The following is a 21,865-nucleotide window of genomic DNA, read 5'->3' on the forward strand; positions in this document are numbered from 1 at the left end:
ATTGTTAGGTTCAAACTGTTTATATAACAATGCTGTAACTACTTATTATCACTCCTGACCAGAACCATGTGACCTACTTTAGATCGCCTCAGGATAGCAGGAGACAACCTGACCATCCATCCCCCATTTTCTTATATGTACCTTTTGTATATATCATGCTTTGTTTTATCCTGTGATGCTTACGCTTTATCATATGACACTTACGCTTATTGTAATCTTACATGTCCGTGTGCTAGTATAAAAATAAACCTCACCAGGGCCCACACTTGTAGCTCACACTGCAGACGTGTGGTTGCCCTTGCAGCAAGTAAACAGAAGCTTCCGTCTCATTCCTCTGATGGCAACAGCACGGGAAGAAAACTGATCACTTTCTCCCCAACACAGATTTGGGGTTAAAAAACTTCCACCTTTTAGCTTCTTGTCTGTGTTGACCAGAAGCTTTCCTAATTCTAAGGTGATTGTTTTATCTTTCAGTGTTTCTGTAATCAAAGTTTTGGCCTATAAGTGGTGGATTGGCCTACCTAGATGTTGTTTTTTCTGAGCCTTCTTTCTCCTGTACCTCCCTGGTGTCTCCTCTGAGACCAGTTTACCATGGGAAACCCTACCAGGAGCACCTTGTTCCAGACAACATAGCTCTCAGATTCACAGGGATACACAAACCTCTCTACAATAGGTTGATGATTCTAGGAGAGGAAATATCTGTCTGCGGTTTAATAAAGAACTAGACTTGAAGAATGATTCAAGGATGCATTCATTAAATTGTGGACTTAAGGATTCAGTGATCTGAATTTTTGGCTTTTATGTCATTTCCTGCCGAGCTACTGCGTTTAAACTATACTCTATGGCTTCTCATCAAAATGCGATACTCATCTTACTAACTGCTGGTGTTGCTGGAAGATGGGAGCATCTGCAAGTAGATGTGATTTTAAAAAGTCATTACAAACGGACACAAAGCATAACAAAGAAAGCTCTCAAACAGAGGGGAAATAGGAATGACGAGTATCTGGCTGGATTCTTTTAATTTGCGCTTGTCGCATTTGTCCTGTTTCGTGTTAGAAGCAGTTTTACTGTGATACATGTGTGCAAATGCAGCCTGCTGAAGGTTTGGCTTTATATTTAATTAATTCCATTTTATGCAATGTTTTTAATATTCATTTGGCACTCTTGTGAATTCACACAATGCTTCTTTGTCGCCTTCTTACTTTGTTTTATTTGTCCACTCGGAGCTAGAAAAACACTCCAAACCTAAGATGCTTCATAATAAAGCCTTGCTGCTTTGAAGATGAACCGCAGGGACAAGATGATTGTCGAAAACACACTGTGGTGACATATGGAGCATGCAAGAGGGGCTGGTGGGGGAAGAAGACCCAAAAGCTTCTCAGTTGTTTATTCTTCCTAATGGCAGCACGGAGATAAATCGAATGGAAACTTATCCCTTATCACATGACCCTTTAGGTTTTTTCCACAGTCGTTGCTGTGTTTGTGTGTGTGTGAGTTTGGGAGATCCACGGTCCCAAAATATAAACTTCTGTATACCGCAGAAATTCATCTGTATGTTAGTATTACGCACCAGTGCTTTAGCCAGATTAGCTTTGTAGGGACACACTAAACAACAGCTGCAGGTTACTTTTCTCTGCTCATATCAAATATTTGAACGCAAACTTGTAACCGTGTCATCTTTTTCTATAATGAGAACCAAGGATTCCTGTGTTTATTTCAGTTAGCACATAGTTGTGCTTCTGAAATTGTATTTCAGGGTTGGCTCAGTTGGATTGGAAATAAAATACCTGAGCAGGTTTAGTAAAAGTAATATTGAAAGATTATTGAGTGAACACAAAATGTTTTAAATAACAAGGTATTGAGGTAAACATGCTTTTTAAAATGAATGTCCTAAAATCATTTACGTGGATATTTTTATATTAAGTATGAATTGTATATCTGTAAGTACCATTCAGTGATAGAAACACAGGTGTTATCCTGTGATAATGCAGCTAACATCATTGTAATCCTGATAATGAAGCCTTGATCACAGCAATACTGCAACTGGTTTGTAAAAATCCTATAGATTCTTTATACAAACACCTTATTACGACTTTTTAATGTGGGCGTCATTTACTGGTCCTTTACATGTCTTCAAGTGACTTAGCATTGTAATAGCCCTAAATTATTAGCATGTGGAAGAAGTTTACATTGGATCAGACAGCGTCAAATGTGAGAACAGTGGTTTGTGGATCATTGTGGCTCCCTTGTGCTATGTTTTTTTTTTTCAAGGATGTGTTTTCCTCATTTTGCCGCATCTTACAAGTCAAGCTTCATTTTGAGAGTTAAGATGGCAATCGGTCATTGTAAATGCACCAGAGAATCTGTTTACTTCCCCATCTCTTGACAGATTGTGGAAAACAGATTTATTTTTTTCCATTTAAGCAGATTTTAAACCCGCATTCAAAAGACATGACGTGCCATTACTGACGGAAACCGATAGCTTTTACTGAAGATCGCTGTTTGATGTTGCTCTTTCATCATCTGTGAGGAGCATCAAATAAATCCCCTGTTCCATTTTTGATGATAATGTGCAAGTTCTCAGTAATGTGCCCACTCACATTATAGATTATAAGCTGTATTCTGATAGGGATAGGTTCTTTTCTCTGTGCAGCCCGACCTTTAACTTTTTGACGTCTCTTCAGAGAAAAGGCCCTGAGCAGGGATAAACCTTTAAATAAATCTGCCAATAAATGTAATATTTAAAAAAATGATTTGACAAAACTGAGCTGAAATCTTTCTGCTCAAGGCCTCATCTTCCCATAGAAGCTCTGGTAACAGCATGCTGAGGAGATCTGTCACTGCCACTGTGACCACCTTTGTTTTTTAGTTTATATATGATAAAAAAATGATCTATCTATCTATCTATCTATCTATCTATCTATCTATCTATCTATCTATCTATCTATCTATCTATCTATCTATCTAACTAACTAACTAACTAACTAACTAACTAACTAACTAACTACCTGCGTGTGTATAAACCATTTTGAACTTCTGTAATGCTGTAGTTTTTTCATGTTTATCCTGACATGTTCGCAGACTGTGAAAGGACTCGGCTCCCTGACATTTGACTGCTACATTGCTAACGGGGATTAGCTAAGGTCAGACACCCTCACTGATCTGCTGCCTGGTGAAGTCAAGGGTTTAGTTTTGCCCTTAGAATCACTTATAAAACATGTGCAAAGAACCAATGCTCTTCTGTGAGTGCAACTTTCTATGTGATAATTTCATCAACTCACAGCTGTACGTGGGAGACTTTGTTGCCACGGTTACATCATTAAACCGGAAAAACAAGGTATTGAATCATTGTTGTTTTCCAACTCCTGTCTCCTGTCTCTTGCCGACATGTCCCAGGGAGAGTTCGGAGAGGCGGGGGAATGGATTTGTGTGTGTGTGTGTGTGTGTGTGTGTGTGTGTGTGTGTGTGTGTGTGTGTGTGTGTGTGTGTGTGTGTGTGTTAGCCATAGGTAATTCAAGGAGTCATTGTTATTTTCCCTCATCCTCACACATGATGGATTACCAGGCCTGAGAACCATCCCATAGTACCTTAAAAAGCCCCTACCATCACAACATGGGCATTAAAAGCACCAATCTTCAGCATCTCAAGGTGGATAATTAGTATTTATTCATTTAGTTATTTATAAATCAACGATTCTCACTAGACTAAGAGAATAGAGGGAAATGTGAATCATCTGCTCAAATCAAAAGATCTCTAATTTCTTGTGCTGGTTTGCAGGCTTACCAATTAAACTTTGTGCAGTTGCAGAAAGCCTTTAGTGACGCCAAATGATTACACTTTCTCAGCACTCAGGGACTGATTAATGTTGAAAATCACTCAGAAAATTAAAAATAAAAAAAGAGAAAACTTGTAGAATCTATAGCTTGAATTGTGTTTTTGGTTTATCACAGCCATCTCAAACCTCTGGCCCCCGGGCCACTTGTGGCCCATCTGAAGCTTCAGTGCGGCCAACATGTGTTATATGTTTAATCAGATCCAGATCCAATAATTATTTGCGCACATACACATTGTTGGATCGCAATACCTCCCGTATATAACTGCTAATCCGCGTGTTCTTTGAATGAAGACTTCAAGAAGAAAAATGCCAATTTCAAAATGTATTTAACAATAGAACCAATTCGAGATACAAATATTACAGAGCTCCGGGCCAGTTCATAACCCTAGCAACAACAGAGTTAATTGTCAGGGCACGAAGTCTGACAACCTAACTATCCCTTGGCCCAGTCTTTTATAGTAACACACATGTAAATTCACAATGTTCATGCAATCCAATCCAGATCCCCTGCTGGGATGGCCTCGTCCTCTTCTTCCAGTCCCATTTGGTGTTGGTACAGTCCTTCTTTTCCATTATTTTCCCAGGTGGTCAGATCAAAGTTCCCATTCTTCATGCAAATAAGATCATCAACCCCCCCTGATGTCCCATTTACAATGAGTGTTTGACACCCCCTGCCTGACTGGTCCTGAGATTACAGTGGAACAAACAACAATCCTGTGAATGGAATGTCTCTGTTCTTTATTACATTTGCTAATGAGTCTACCTTGCCTAACTTCTAAGAGAAGACAGGAACATATGGTGAAACACATAACAACAAGATAAAGACAATTCTCAACAACATCAAGATCAAGTTTTCACTTCTTCCTGCTCTTTTTTCCACATGCTGACCAACAAGCCAAAATGGACGTGGAACCATCTGTCTTGTTTTCATTGTCCATCATAATTTAGTTTTATTTATTCTTACTAACATCCTCCAAAATGCTTTGAAAAGTTATCAATTGATCATTCCTGTTTTACGGAAGATCACTCCACCCTCTGTGACTGATTTTTGACCTCAGCGATTCACTCTTGCTTTTTTTCCTGTACCTGCGAAAAGAAAGAAAATGCTGGCCATTTTCGCATCTGCCTATTTCTTCAGCATATTCAAATGTGTGATAAGATGGCCAACAATGGCAGCAGATCCAAACAAAAGGAAAAGTAAAACTCAACATAGGAGGTTGTATATTTCAAGAAAAATGGCAACTCTGGGTTCCATTTATGTCTGGAAGCAGCTGTTTCCTTTCCTGAAAGCCAGAAAATCTTCAGAGCACAAAAGGTTGGCTTAAATATGTTTGTCACCTTTGATTAAAGTTGGTTTGTCATGGAAACTTAAGACATTTATAAACTGATCATTGAAGCTCTTGTAAGCTGTCTTTTATCAGGTTAGTTACATTTTCCTGTGCTTGTATGAACATTTTCAGCATAAAACATTTGAATTTTATGTTGTTTGCCTTCTTCCCATGAGTGAGTTTATGATTCTTTAGTAATAATCATGCAAACTATAATGAATTACTCAGACCTTTTGAAATATTTGACCACAAACTGTATGTGAGCACCCTGCAGTTGGACATGGCTGGTTAACAGCATCAGAGAAGAGGAGAAAACCCTTTTTCAGAGTACCGGTAGTGGAGTTATGCTCCACACCGCAGAAATAGCAAATCAATCAGGTTTCGTTTAAACATATAAACAGAACCATTTATTACTGAACGTCAGCTTTAAAAGGTTTGGTGCATGAGTGAAAGTTTGAGTCTCTCCGGCGCCCTCCTGGCAATATTATAAAGGGCCGTCAAGAAAACATAACACATTAGTCATTGAAACTGTTCTTTCCAACTTAACTGGTCAGCATTTTGAGTGTCAATTTGGGCATAAGTGTTGATTTCCGCTGAGGCCGCTCGCGGCTTCAGTGGCTTTAACAATCTTTGAAAGGAAATCTGGAACAATCTGCTGGAGAGCTTTGTTCATGAGAACATTTTAAGTCGTTATGTTTAAACAACCTCTCTCATGAATGTGCTCTCTCACTCTTAATATTCCCACTACTGCATCCGTTTAAACGGAGACATTTTAACTGCGGTGCACTCATGGAGACACTCAATTTGGACTGTTGCCTTTGGCTGATGTTAACGGAGGAATCACCGCTGCTCCGTGCGGCTTGTCACGCCATTGCCTGATAGCATGGAAGCCTCAATCTAGATTACTGTAAATGTGCAGATATTGAGCTGCATTTTTACAGTCACTAAATAAGAGATATTTCTCAACTTACCTCCATTCAAGAACTGTTGGTGAAAGCACAACTAGTTTTTGTGCCTTTGCTCCTTTCCAGACTGGTTTAAAATACCTTAAAAAGCCGAATAAAAGCGTGAAGGGGGGTTATAGTTTGAGTGATTGCAAAAAAGGGCACCATGAATATAGTCCAGGCAAAGAAATCGTGTGAAATTACCATTTACATACTGCTTCTTTTCAAAACCGCACAAAGTCTTTGACAAATCACTTCAAAAAGACACATTTGTTCAAATCAGCTCACTGTTGAAGCTTTTTACCGCTGCACAAGTCCACCTGCTCAGCGGAACATTAACATTTTCCACCATTGTAAAATCACAATGGTGGTTCACGTGGCCTCCATTTGATTACCAACTGTCCGCATCACATCCCTGGGAGCTATGTAGTACTGCCAGCAGGCTTATCAAAGAAATGGAATCAAATCCGAAAATGCATCAAACCCGTTAAAAACATGTTTCCGTTTAAAAACAGTGTCTGTTATTTAACTCTCAGCAAAAGAGGAGTCCCACTACAAACACTACCTCGGTCTAATCCCTTTATGATCAAACTGGTTCTGATCCACTTAATCCAAAACAAAGATATTAATTCAATCCTTTCTAATCCACTCCACAGAAAACTTTCTGCTCGGCAAAAAAAGGACCATTGTACAGTTCTGATTAAATTGGTTTTCAGCATTATTGGCTCAAGTGAAGGAGCTGTTAATTAGAGCGGTGTTGTTGGAAACGTAACCTCCTGAGCCCTGACGGGAAATTCCCAGTTATTAAAGAGCGGATTAAAGTGGACCGATGATTAGTGCACGTTAGACGGACCCTCACCTACTGATCTTCTCCAATCAGCATGCAGCAGATGGAAGGGTTGTTGGTGTAAAGTGGGTCAGACCTGCATTCTACGGATTATCGGGAATCCCGATCTGCAGGTATCTTCACGATTATTGAAGATTAGGACAATACCCTAAAAATGTATATCAATTCTTAATTTAGCTATAGAGGTTCTATGTCCAGCACTCAGGTAACCTCTCAAGTAATTTCAATTAGATTAATCCTAAACTTGTCCAGCTCATAGAAAGGATAGAAGGTTTATGTGAGAAAATATTGATTTCAACAAGCCATTCCCCCTTTGAAACAACTTTCTGTTAGCTCATCTCCATGATAGCTGGCAAGTCTCAGCAGATGCAACATGTCAGACTTGTTAGCTTGGCTGATTGTGTCAAAATGAAACGCGTTTAATAAAATACGTACATTTGAAGCAGCCGTTGGTGTGCTCACAGATACAGGTGACTGAAATGGTAATGGGACTGTTTGTGTTCGGGCTTTCTTTGCCAGAGAATTGGTGTATTTTCCCTTTCCAAGAGCCAGCAGATGGTAGCAAACTAATTTCTTGTGGGGCCGTAATCACATTCTAAGACTCCAATCCCACTGAGACCAGTGCTCCAATTTCCTACAGAGTGCTTTAAATGAACTTCCTGCTATTTAACAGGTGTAACACTGGCTGCAAACACAGGGGTTAGTGGCCCTAATGATACAGCCCTGAATTATTAATCGAATCACACTTGGTGCATTTACATATCAAACTGTACATTACCTGCCTGATGGGACGAGGAGATGGAATGTTTTTGAGCCAAGCTTGTGTCTTTCTATCGATATTATTTTACTATAAAGGGCTTTGCTAACCTTTTTCACCCTTCGGATTCCTGCTTGTGCTAATGGGAAATAATGACACTAAGCCAGGAACTCTTGAAGCGGTCTTGTTCAGTTTTAGTGGTCGTTGTGGTGTCCGAACCATCGGGGAACATGGAGCATTTTGATTTTCTTGTCATAATTTTCTTGCATATCCATTAACTTCGCCATAATTGGCAGAAAACAATGATTGTTCATTTAAGCTGAAGTAATTATCGTAATTAACATTAATTATTTTTAAGCCTTAATTTACTGATCACTGTTAAAGGCAAAAATCCTGACGAGACATGATCTCATCAAGCAGAAATAATCTCTTTTTTCGAAGTTCTCAAAAGCCAGCTTTCTGAGCAGCATCCATACTTTTCCATCCTGCATTAGTCAATAAGTGAAAATATGCCTAGAATTGTTGGGTTAATTTAATCAGGACGTGATTTGGACCCACATATTAGGGTTACATAACACCTAAAAAAAAAGTGGCATTAGCTCGACTAATATTGGACTTAAAAGGCGCACATGAACAAATATGATCACCTGAAATCCAAGTTTTGAAAGTCGAGCTAACACACCCAGACCAGTCAGACTGACACAGCAGCAGACGTTCTGAGCATGCGCTAACGCTTACTGTGAAGGTCAACTGGAAATGCTCCAGCACTAACAAATGCTATTGTAGCGGAGTTGACATGATTTAAACAATAGTCCAATTAAACATGTGCATGGAGAGGTAATGACTGATACTGGGATGCCGCGGTGGGATGAACTTTATAGCCCCAAATGTTTTCTTGTTCATCTGCTTTTATTGTGTTTCACTTCTACTGTCTCAGACCACCAGCCAAGCCTCTTGTTCTTTCCACGGATAACCTTTTGGCCCACCACTGGTTTAGCTCACTGATGTTGAGAGCCTCAGTTCAAACGCCAACAGAGATAGTTACCGTAAGTGAGCAATCAGAACATGAGTGTCTCCTTTCATTGTCCCGTGAAGAGCAGAAACACAAAAGGTGGAATAGGCTTGAGCAATTTGGGTCTTGGGTGGGGTTTCATTTCCAGAAACTGGCAGATGCTGAGACGCTGAAGCTGGTGAGCAAGTAAGGCAAAAAGAAGTTTGCTGTTGTTCGCTCGCTTTTTGTTCGCAAGTTCGCTTTTGTGTTTTAGTTGTTGTCGTAGTCATTTACACCAACAGAAAACATCATTGTTGAAGGGTCTTGACAAAGAGGCATGAGTGTGACCTTTATGGAGCCAGGAAACTTTCTTATTTGTAGCATAATCGTCATTATGGTGTTACTTCCCTCTTGGTTCTATTATGATTCATTGCAGGAATCATTTGGTTCACATACGCATTGAGCACATAAGCATTGAAACACACACTCACGCTCCCTCTGCTATGCAGCATACTGACTGGGCTCGTGTCCCTCCCCCACCCCCACCCACCTCAGGGTTCTGTCCTTACAGCGCTCGGTCTGAAACCTCCTCATCTTCCCTCCGTCTCTGCGCCCAACTTTGCCGAGGGTGCTCCGCGCTCATGTTACTTTATTTGGCGACAGAGCAATGCACTTGCATCCAGTTACGAGCCAAAGGTTACAAGTATCAAATATCAGAATAGATTATTCTCTGCAATGACTGCTTTTGACATTTTATTGTAAATCTAAAACACTCAACAATATCAACTGAAAATGTGTTTTTTGTGTTATTGACAGTATTTTCTTCACTAAATGGGAAGCTTATGCAATTGAGCGCTATAAAAACTCCCTTTATTTTATTAATTAGGCAGGTCAGCTTGGTAAACATGCTAAACTACTATGATTAGAATTACGAAACAACATTTTCAGTGTTAGATAAGTAAGGTAAGCTCAGAAAAAAATGCAGGAAACTTTTTTGCTGTGAAAAGCAGCCATGAAAATATAAGTAGCAATAGGAAATAGAACAGGTTTTGGTGCTTGCTCAAGCTGATTAAGGTGATGTGGGTCTGATCTTATCGGAAGTGAATCAGCTACTGTAGCAGTGCTCTCGTGGCTCCACACCAACAGTATTTATAACCCCTGTGACACTGACTTTGAGCTTACTGGTGACACATAAATTTATTTGCAGGAGCTTAAGTTAACGCTGCGTAATGGATTTAGAATGATACCGCCATTCCAGACCTCCCGTCTTCCTTGGTGACCCCGGCTGGGCTTGGTCATGAGTCATACGGAGCAGCTTTAACAGATCATAATCTGCTGCAGCTCAAGATAGAAGTAATTAAATTATTTTAATTACAGCTAATTGGTATTCATCTGGCATTACACTAAACCTCTGTTACCAAAACCTGACAAGTCCCAGGCCTTCTTCTCTAGCCAACACAGTAGTGGAAAAGATTCTCTCTGGGCAGTTCTCCCGGCTGATCAGTTGACACCCTGCAGAGAAGAAGAACGCCAATGTTAGCATAATTCGGTAGTTGGAAGTGCTGCAGCTTCCACTGGTCCCACTGAACTATATAATAAACCTAACTGCTTCTGAAATGTGTCACTGGGCGGCTGTCCAGATTTGCAAAGGGCAGCAAAGCCACTTTTACTGATGTATTGCAGACATTTGTGTGTGTGTGTGTATTATTGGTACCTTTAGTTTTAATGGTTCAGGACTGTGGAAGGCATGAGGCCAGTGAGTCTGCACGTAGAAGTATGATCACGTGTCTACGCGATTTCAGAATGGGCCAGAAAGATGGATTTTAGTTTTTAACATTTTGCATTCTAACCCAAATTGGTATTGAAAAGCGGATATGTTCCAATAATCCCAGTCTCAGACTGGAACTGTGTCATGGAATAATCTGGTCCCAGGCCATGTTTGCCTTTGCAAGATTATTTCATACTGGAATTAAGAATAAGAATAGGCATTTAACCACCAAACTGAGCTGTGTTTTGAAGTAACATACATGGGGGAACACTGCAAAATGAAATTAGAAATGTCTGTTTATAGAATCATATAAAAAGCCCTGTAAGAATTAGAAAATGTGATGTTAATATTTCCTCTAATTTTTAGAAACTCAACAAGCTTTGTTGCTTTTCTGTTTAATTGCTATTGTGATGTTCTTATTTTCCTCTTATTATTAGTGCTTTTGCTCTGGAGCTCTCTCTAGAAGTATGTGCTGTCATTATTTGGGCGAGGCAGATGGTCTCCCAGTTTGGTTCTGGTGGGACATGCGGAAGGATGACTCACAGACCTGTAGGTCTGACAGATCCGCCGTGTCACGCAGCCTTTTGTGTGTGTACTCCTGCGGCAACCAGGCTGTGTCAAAGCTGACATGAAAAGGTGGCTCAGAGGAAAAGAAGCAGATTCAGAGGAAGAGCGGAAATAAAAGCAAAACAACAGCTTGTACGTTGGGAACCTTCAGCTTACAGTTTTAAGAATAGACGAATTTGTACCAACAATCTGTGTTGGTACATATACGACATTTTGTGTATTTGTGATAAGTGTGTTCCATATTCAAAAATTAGCAAACAAGTTGTTTTTTACTGATTAATAACATAAAATTATAATGTAATTACTGTACAATCATATAATATAATATGATCTATTAATAAATCACTGGAACTGTTTGCATTTAAAGTAACCATTGCTTTAAAACAACAAAGCTTTTTGAAATTAGCTCTTTTCACTTTTGTATACGGTGATACCTCCAGATTGGAGATGACACTTCCTGTCTGATCACATGACTGTCACCTGACTGCAACACCTGGATGTTCAGTAAATGTTGCTTAAGGACTAAATAAATTAAAGTCAAACACAACACTGGATAAGTTTGTGTTGAAGCCGAGCCAAAGTGCTCGGCCATCGTGCTGGGCAACGAAAATTTGGAGGGAGGCATTTATTTTTGCAACGTTGCGTAATCAGATTCAGAAGCTTTGGAAACATCGCAGTAGTCTGGGTCGTCACAGGCCAAAGGTCAAGGTCACGTGGGTCTCCGAATCTCAGGAAAGCCTCGTGCAAAAGTTGAGAGCGAACTGATTCACTGTTCTAGGTCAGAGGTGACCTCACATCTTGTGAATCTCATGAATGTATTGAGCTGGACAGTGTGAACAGGATCGATCGAGTACAGGCTTTTATCTTATTTCTAGCATTCTCTCAAATATTCGCTCTGTGCCTGAAAAACATATTGTTTTTTTTTTTGCTTTTAGTTTATGTTGTCAACACGGTCAATTTCTGGCACACAGAAGGGGTGTTGCCATATCTAGCTGGTTGTGATGTATGGAAGGTTGAGATGGATCGGCATGTCGGCCTTCCCTCATCACGCACCATATAATACTCCTGGAGTTCTCAGCAGTCTCTCTAATGATCTCCTCCCGACTTTGTTCTCAGATCCACAGTAAATTATGAGCTAAGTTTTTCCTTTTTTACCTCCTTTCAGCTAATTGATGGATCGTCTTCACCTCATTAAAAGTGTTTAACCACGGGTGAGTCTGTCAGCTGGCCCCCTCTTAACCTCAGGCGAAGCAGCGGCATTTAAACTAGATTCCAAGTTACTCTCTTCCAACGATGTCATTTACCGAGCAGCCGTGAGACAGATGACCTCATTAAGTTACAGTTTTCCTCTATGCTGTTTAACCCTGCTGAGTGTAGTGTGTGACTTTACGTGATTCCTGCCACTGGAGGACCATTCTAGTGTCCTCTGGTAGTGTTTGAGCGAGGCAGTGCCCTTAACGCCTGTGGGAGTGAGACTGTGCCCCCCCCCCCCACCCCTCCAGCCGCAGTTGTTTTTTACTTGTAATCAAAGCCAGATATATCTCAAAAATCGGATCTGACCGCCAAAGCAGGTCAAAGCGGCAGACCGCAGCTGCCATCTGCCTCTGTGTTTCTCAAAAGAAAAAAAAATAAGCCAGGTGTGTTTGATTCCCTGCCCTTCACCTCTCTGCCGCACAACGCGACGGGTCTGTCAGTACGCATGTCAGGTGGCAGCAAAAAATAAAAAAACACGGGGTTTCTGGAGCATGTCGGCCAACCCCTGCAGGGCATCGCTAACCTTTGCTGTCGTTCCTCTCAGCGGCCACACCGTCACCATCATCGTCATTGTCTCCCTCTTCCACTCCTCCATAGATGACATTTATTAATTCATGTGGGGCCTTTTTGCCTTTTGTTTAGTCTCTATTTCTTTTTCATGACTTTAATCACGCTCTGGTAGTTTGTCGTCGTTATGGTAACCAACTTTTTCATGACATCAAAGTGCGTTGTGGGGGGAAAACCTGTCCTCCTGCTGGGGAAAATCCCAGTGAATAACATTAATAGGTGGTTTGGAGGAGGGTGCTGGGGCTATCTGGGTTGCATATGGTCAAATCAGGTTAACCCCTGAATGAGTTGCAAGCTAATTGCAGGGCACAGTGTGATCATTTCTGGGTTCGGTACCTTGCTCAAGGGTATGTCAACAGTGCACTGAATTGGTTTTGGCAAGTTCCCCTACTACCGGAACAACTCCCAAGTTTTGTCCGCACCGGGTCCTGAACCGAGAACCCTCCGCTTCTCAGTCCAGTCTCCTAAAGTTAATGTAAATATTTATCAATAATGATTACTTCACATACACAGACAGTGAAAAAAACAGGCACGTTTTAGGTATTGTGGAATTCTGAGGCACTCAAAGGGAATTATTATAAAGCCTTTATTTCATGAGGATTACAGACTCAGAAAACATGCCAACACATTTCAGGCCTTCATCAGGACAGTTACAAAATAGCCTCCACACTGCTTCCTTTAAAGGTTCCCAACAGGTCACATGACTATCAGTCACACAACAAAAAGATGTAAAGCAGTTGGTTGGATGATGTATAAGTATATATTAAATACATCTATATTAAAAATCTGCATCATTTTACACTGGGTTAACACAAACAGATGTTTTTTTTCTAAGCAGCTGTTAAGTTAACTTAGTTTGAACTTTGTTAGTTTGTTAGTTGTTTTCTTTCCCCAGAATTTTCCCTCAGAATACTTGTGTCCAGCAGACCCTATTCTAGTTTTTTGAGGGCTTAAAATGTTTTATTCTGCTCTGAGGCTCTTCAGTTAAAAGCGGCACCTCTCATAAAATGTATTTTCTTCTCCAACAACGAGCAGAAACCCATCAACGATTGCTTCGGCTGATTAAGACTTGGATCAGTAAGGAGTCTTGAGGAAAATGTGGGTGTGATTAAAAATGAAAGATATCGCTGTTCGCTGTGCAATATAGCAGACAATCAAAAGGACGCCGTGGTTTTTCTGTATGGATGATATGGTTTGGAATATTGCAATGTGATGAGGTCTGCAGACCAGCTAATATTAAAGTTTGGTTTATTAACTGACAGCAGATGGCTTTGCTTTGTTGCTTTGTGCAGCACAGTAGCATCATTGCTGATACTGTATGTGTCTGCGGACCGCAGTGAACTGGCTTGTGCTCCGGGAGCTCCTCTGTGTCTGGATTGCCAGAAAGTCATTACAGCCTATTAGTTATTCTGGCTCCACACTCCACCACGCACCATGCTCTTTCCTCCTCAACCTCTCTGTGGTTTGTGCCAAGCGCTCATAAACCCCGGAAACGCACCGCTGCGAATCTGATTGAAGCCTGTAAGGTCATGAATTAGATATACGTACCCCGGCGTGGCTCTGTGTTTGTGCTTGTTTGCTTGCGCATGGCTGACTGCAGCATCTAATCAAGCTTTGATGAGACCCCTGGTTCCCTGGTGGCTGCTGGGATGAAGGCATCATCTCATCCAGAGACTGAATGGTCCAGTGCATTTATTCCAAACCCTTTGCACAGGCTAGCACATGACCTTCCTCTGTTGTTTCCCCATTACCAGTTACAGGAGTTCTTATTTTTTGGAATGACAGGTTTTCTGTTCCTTTGGGACAAGTAGGACATTTTTAAAATTCAAAGATTTACACACTTTCCCTACAGTTTTTCTTTGAAAACCTCCATTATGGCTTTTAAAATCCTTGTTTTTGAGGGATGGCTCAGGGTCATTGTGATGGTGCTGGAAGTAGACGCTGACAGCAAGAGGATCCTGGGTTCTACAGCCTTTCTGTCAGGGAACTGTCATGTTGTATTTGGAGCTGTGTGGGTTTTTCCTCTCTTTTCCTCCCACAGTCAAAAACATGCACATTAGGCTGATGAGAAACTCGAAATTCCCTCTAAGTGAATTTGATGGCTCATGCAGAACATAATAGGCAGGAAGTGGTCTCTGGCTCCGTGTTTGGGCTTCAAATGAGTTTTCCTGGAAAGGAAAATGCACCGTTGGTTGTTTTATCCTTTTCAAACAATGAACATCTGACGGTTTATTTGTAGGTCCTCCAAATTGTGGGATGTTTTTGGGCCTTTGCCTTCAGTACAAAGTGAATATCTCTGCATAGCTTCTGATCCGCTCTGGGCTTTTGAGCGAGGACGGTGGCTTCTGTGTGGCGCAGCTGTTTTATGACCAGCGACCCTCAGATCGTCCTCTCTCACCCCTAGGTGCCAAGGCCGATGGTTCCTGAGACATTCAAAAATAGTATTGTTCATCTGGATTGTCCTCTGAGTTCTCTGGGTTCCACAAGATAACCCTTTTGTTTGCAACAAAAGGTTGCTGCAACTATCAAATCAGTTTGATAAATACAAATCAACTCTGCTGTTTTCCAGCAGATATCATCATGTACAAGAGCCAAAAACCACTTTAAACTCAGACTCCAAAACATCTCTTCACCTCTACCGAGGTCTCACTCTGCACTGACTGAACGGCCACACGGTGGGATGAGTGGCTTCACCTCCCTGAGTCTGCTGGAGACTGATAGTCCTCTTTGTTCCTTATCTAGCCATATCCATCTCTCTCTCTGTCTCTCTCACATGCACACTCACACACACTCACACACACACACACGATGAACTCGCACAAAGGCACATGCCCACATATGCAGGCACATGTACACACACTGCTATCTTTGTCAGGCTTTTACATGGACATTTATGTTTCTGATACGATGAATGCCCCCCCCCCCACACACACACACACACACGCAATACAGTCAGCTATAATGTTTAAAGAAACACACATTTACCATGAGTGACCACCATTCAAGCCATAATGTCAGCTGGACCCTCATCCATCCTCCCAATGTCAGGTCACTCACTGGTGTGTGTGCACGTGTGTGTGTGTGTGTGTGTGTGTGTGAGTGAGTGAGTGAGTGAGTGAGTGAGTGAGTGGCTGACACACACCTGACATCCAAGACGGATGTTAGACCTCTCTCAACCTCACAGTGGGAGCAGCAAACCATTTATCTGGTGATACTCAGATATGTCTGATAGAGTTAATTGGTTTTCAGAACGCTTGTAGAGAGAGACAGAGACTGACACTGACCAGATTACTGCAGAGGAGCCACGGAAGCACCACCAGAGACAGAGAGAGCGAAACGGCCCAAAGAACAAAAGTGTGGTTGTGTGTGTGTGTGTGTATTCACAGCAATGGCACCTTGAGAGTCAATGTGAAGTCAAAAGCAGAGGGAAATACATGAGCTAGGAAAATAAAATCAGGTGCAGCGAGTGGACACATTTATGTCAATTAGATCCTGTCGCCAAATGAATGCTTAAAGAATACATCTCAGAAGTAAAGTGAAAGTGTGTTTGTTTGTTTTTTTACTAAAGGTGAATAATCGTGACATGGAACCTGTTTCAGCCAATTTTTTTCATTATTTTATGCTAAGATGATGCTTATGCTTTCAACACACTTTGCAGGAATAAGAACTTATAATTGTCTGCACCCTGATGCAATAGCATGTTATTGCGATGAAGAAGACAAACTTTTCTATACAAAGGAACACCAGAAGTCTCTGTGTCTTGTTTATTTGAACTCATAAATGGAGTTTTGTTTATGTCTGACGTGGTGCAGATCAAAACCATCGCTGACTTATTTCAGAAGCTCGCTGTCCCTCAGGGGAGTGCATGATAACGGTAACGTAACGGTTTGAGAACGATGAGAGAAATGCTTTTCAGAAACAGTGACACAGCAGTGAGCTCTTTAATCCATTACCTCAGATCGCAGCTCTCCACTTCGGTTGTGACCGCCGGGTTAATTTTAAAATGAGGCGCGCTCCGGCTGCATTATGGTCACAAAGCAACAGCTCCAGCTGTGGTTTTCACTGACCTATTCTTAAGAGGTTTTGATTAAAGATTAATGTTGCCTTTAATTTCCCTTCAAACTGAGCATCAAGGGGGGAAGTTGACCTATAAATCATTCTTTTAAGCTAAATTTATCTTTCCATATGAGCCATATTCTAAAATCAGGGGACTCGGACCATTTTTCCCCATCTTTAATCATCTTTAAATAGGTTTGTAAATTTTGTTGTGTTTTCAAGCTTCTTTCAGCAGTGATTCTCTGTCAACGCTGCATCAAAAGGCTACCGGTACATTAAATGTGAAAGACATGACTCTCAGTGCTTCCTCTCTGGCAAGCATTCAAGCATCGTCATTATTTTGTTGTTTACCCACTTTGAGCACCATAAGTCCATTATCCGGTAAAGATATTGCTAAAGATGCTCAAAAATGCAATGCAAGATGGTGTTTGATTGAAGGCAGCGCTGTAATTCACAACTGCTGATTCTCGCTCATGTGTAATAGAATGGGAGGGGGGGTCTAGAAATAAATAATGGATCTGTGATGCTACTATTTTCACAACAGATGCGTAGCTATCAAGGTGACAATATAACAGGTGTCCCGAAAATCTCGTTTTTACGTTCCCTAAAGGCTGATGCCATTTAAACCACAGAAAATGCCGTTTTTAGAGGGGAACAGTTCTGAAAAAGACTTTGATAAATCTGTACATCATTGGACATTTTCTTGTCTGCAGCAGCTCGCTACTAGGCTTCACACCATCAGGAGTTTTGGGGCCAATCGCTGATTCATAAGTTTAAGTAAAGCGTTCCAATCATGTGAGGACGGCAATATGTCTATTTAGATAACTCGATTATTGTGTAATGTTTACTATCACAACACATATTTTTAAGGCTGTTTTTTTGCCAGTGTTTGACAATCTGACTGAGGCGAAAAGGCTAATCACTAAGAACATCTACAGGAAATTTAGGACTGGGCAAATATAAGTTCAAAGTTCAATCAGATCACGCAGAATAACATAAGACAGACATAATGGGTGCAACAACTAAATTTCCTTTAATTTAATTACTTGACTGTATTTTATGTTTGTTTGTAACCAGCACATTCAAGATTCAAAAAAACTTTATTTTCCATCATTTCATTCGTGTTCCGATGATTTTCCAGCGTATTCCTGTTTGCCTGCCTGCCCGGTTCCAACCTTGCCTGTTCCTGACCATTCTGTTTTGCCTGCTCCCCGGTAAACCCTGTCTGCCTTCTGCCCGATCTCGACCTTGCCTGTCCCCGACTATTCTGTTCTGCTCGCTCCCCGGTGAATCCTGTCTCTTGTCTGTGTCTGACAATAAAGCGGTGTTCAGCCACATTTGCCGCATTTGGCTTCTCATCTAGTTCGTGACATTTTACGGCTTTGTGGCACTTTGGACAATACAGTTTTTTAAATTTAAAACCTGAATCATTAGCTAGCATCGCCACTAGCAAGCAAACATGTTGGCGCAGCTAAACTGGCGACTGCAAAACATTTAAAACTACAATAATGTTATTAATGGGATCGGGGAATTATTGCATAACAGCCGATCACACTAATTGTATTAAATGCGAAATATCGGCTGATCCAATAGACCCAATCAGATCGACAGAATGCCTGCTGAATGCCCTCTTCAATCATGTGGGATCAAAGCAATGTAATGAAAGAATCAAAGCATTGTACAAGATTAATGAACAGAACTGAAACAGCTCAAGCTAAAATCCTGCTTCAGAGAACTCCCTTAAAACAGAAACCTCAGATTATGACGTGACGTTTGATCAAAAGTTCAAGGAGCAGAAATGCCCGTGAACTTTAAAAGGTGGTTTTGGTGATGTAAACAAGCGGCCGGGAAGCACCTGCTGTCCCACAGGTGTCCCCTCTCTGGACTTCATCCCGTCTACCAGCAATTTGTGGATTTGTCAGATACTCGCACACGTGGTTGCTTTTTTCTGTCCCCTGTGGGCAAAATGTAGCTGTGGTCAGTTTGCCATGGTGAGAAAATATCAGGTGAATAAACAACAGCCCTGAAGCCGAGCAGAAAATCAGAAAATCCAGCTGGCAGCAGGGAAAACACGGACCCACAAAAAACCCCAGCGTCGGCTGTTTTAACACACATGCATGCACACAGCGTTCACAACACGGTGAATATTAGATTATTACATCAAAGTTTGTAGCTTTATGTTTAAAATATGAGTTTAAAAACAGACACACACCTCTGTTAGTTCCCTTTCTCCTGTTGGTCCAACACTACAGGTGCTCACGCTGCATCACAAGTCTCGGGTTGTATTGAATCTTCGGAAGACGTGAAGCCAAATGTGCACAGATTTACACAACATTTAAGGGAGGTCGTGTTTTCTAATGAAAAGAACAACATTCTACAGATTTGTGTTTGTATTTGCATGTGCGGCGCATCGGGAAAAGGATATTCAGACACTGATTCTGCAGCAGACACTGTTAACGTTAACGTCTGAGTCAGTAAGAAGCAGCGCTGTTCATATTTTTCCAATGCATTTTATTGCATATTCTACATGTCCGGTTGTCTTTCATGTCCTCTTCTTAAAAACCAATCTGAGGCTCACATCAGTAATTGGATTTATCGCTATAGATTGCTGTGTACCTGCTCGTGGGATTATCCTATCAAATCTCAGGCATTAGCAGCCTTAGCGGGGAATTACACGCTGTGCATGTTCACTTGTGAAGCAATAATGCGCCGGTATGGAAGCGAGTGTACTCCCGGAGTGTCTCGAACAAAAGAGAAGACAGGCGGCTGATTCATTAATCATCTCACAGGCCTTGTGTTCTGTCAGAAGCGTCTTTTCTCCTAATGCCCGTCTGCAGCGCATTTATAATTGTTCTCCTCTTTCATAACGTACATAGATACTGTGGCATTATATACAGTACAATATTTTATTAATGTCAACAATAAAAGTTGCCCATGATGCCGTCATCATGACTCAGTGGTTCTGAATTTATTCCTTTGCCCTTAAGATCCAGTGATGGAGCTTTCCAGTTTCGGTTGATGCACCAGTGTTTACTGCAGCTGCTCAGAGACATGAAGCCATTTTCTACTCAAACAAATGGAGAGGTTGTTCAGTAAGTGAATTAAAGTGTTTCCTGAGGAGGAGATCTTCTTAATGACTGTATCTGTTAATGCATTTACCAGGTATTGCTTGCAAAGGGGTTGATTTCCTTCCTGTGCATCTCTCTCTCTTTCTTTTGCTCTCTCTCTCTCAGACTATCAGTGTCAAAACAATGTCGGTTGGTGGGTCACATGTGGTATCAACTTCCTCCTCTTCTTCAGTGCAGCTTGACAGGGAACGACCTAAAGCAGAGCTGCAGAGGAGCGCCGCCGTAGGAAATACAGCATAAATTATCGAATTTCCAGCTGTCACATACATTAACCTCAACTATCTCACACTGCCTTGGCGCTCGGCAAGAAAGCATTTATCATAGTCAAAAGTGTCGAACCCGAGCCACGCGGAGAGCAGAAAAACAGATATATTTCACGGCGGCAGCTGCATCTCTGGAGGACAACGTCAGTCGGGGCCGCGTTTGGAGATAAATATAGCTGGGCCCTGCAGAGAGTAGATTATGATGTTCAATCAGGCTCTTAAACTAAGACATCACGTCAACTGTTCCCAGGGCTGGTCTGGCTGGACAGCGTGTAAGATTTAAGGCCACGGAACCTGTTTACTGCATAACAATAATATGATTCTTGCACTCCAGAGGTAAAGAATACAGCAAAATTCTAATTTACTTATAAATCATCTTGACTAATGCAAAAATTTCTTTTTTTAAAACAGTTTTCCTCCACACACATAAAATTACACTGAGGTGTAACATGTCTACAGGCAAGACAGACAACGGTCAGCGGCTGTCTGAAGGCTTAAATGCAACCATTTGTGGGAGTCTGTGTAGATAGATGTGAGATACAATAAAGCATGATGTTATGGCTCCTTTGGTCCTGTCCTCAGCCTATCAGGGGTTTTATAATCTACTGTTTCCAGTCATATTTACTCGAAGGACAAGTTTCCTCTTCACAGAATTAAAGCGTCCATATTCATTTCTAGGATGACGTTTACATGTTAAATGTAAATCCCTCTGCATGGGTGCTACAATGTTGCAGTTTTTCCACGGTAGCCTGGATTTAAATGCTCATGATCATGATCTTCTCACCACTTGAGGGCAGCAAATCTTACAGCCTACAGCAGAAAAAAAAGAAAATTGCCTCTCGTCATGTCCTATGGGTATCTTTGAGCTCATGTTTAATATGATTTCTTCAGCACTTGCAGACGCTCAGTTCTCTTTTCCTTTCTTTTAATTCGAGGGTCCCCTGTCTCGTTTCTCGGGTTCACACTGACTCGTCCGGTCGTCATCATCTTCGGGGACGCGTTGTACATTGCGGCGTGTGTTTGGTGTCTTCTATCAAGCAAATTATTCACACACCATGATCTGTGTTTCAGATGACAGCGCGAGTTCTCTCGCAACGTCACTGAAGCGGATAATATCCGATGAAGCTAAATCATCTTCCTCCTCCTCCTTGTCCTCCTCCTCCTCCTCGTCTAAATGCAGCGTAACCTTGTTTTTCTTTGTGTGTTCCCACAGTTGGGCGAGGACACTTTCAACCGGGCCAAGTTGCTGAATGTTGGCTACAGGGAGGCATTGAAGGAGGCCGCGTACGACTGCTTCATCTTCAGCGACGTGGACCTGATCCCGATGGATGACCGCAACCTCTACCACTGCTACGACCAGCCCAGGCACTTCGCCATCGCCATGGATAAGTTCGGCTTCAGGTGGGAGGACGCACTTAGCTGCAGTCAGATGACTTTACCCATCGCTTTTGTCAAATGTGAATTTGTGCCATTTAAATGTCAGATTCACAGCAGACAATACACTGACTCTGTTGTGACGGACAGTTCTCTGTATTTTATTTGACTAAATCTCATTATACC

General features: G+C 41.5%; 1 protein-coding gene across 1 annotated transcript in view; it reads left to right on the forward strand.

Moving 5' to 3' along the window:
- b4galt2 (UDP-Gal:betaGlcNAc beta 1,4- galactosyltransferase, polypeptide 2) overlaps positions 1-21,865 on the forward strand; it is a 98,898-nt gene that overhangs the window by 56,353 nt on the left and 20,680 nt on the right. Inside the window, exon 5 of the mRNA XM_029831240.1 lies at positions 21,519-21,706. Coding sequence (XP_029687100.1) covers positions 21,519-21,706 — 188 coding nt within the window. The remainder of the gene's footprint in view (positions 1-21,518; positions 21,707-21,865) is intronic.

This window comes from Takifugu rubripes, chromosome 22, assembly GCF_901000725.2.
Source record: "Takifugu rubripes chromosome 22, fTakRub1.2, whole genome shotgun sequence".
Taxonomy (NCBI): domain Eukaryota; kingdom Metazoa; phylum Chordata; class Actinopteri; order Tetraodontiformes; family Tetraodontidae; genus Takifugu; species Takifugu rubripes.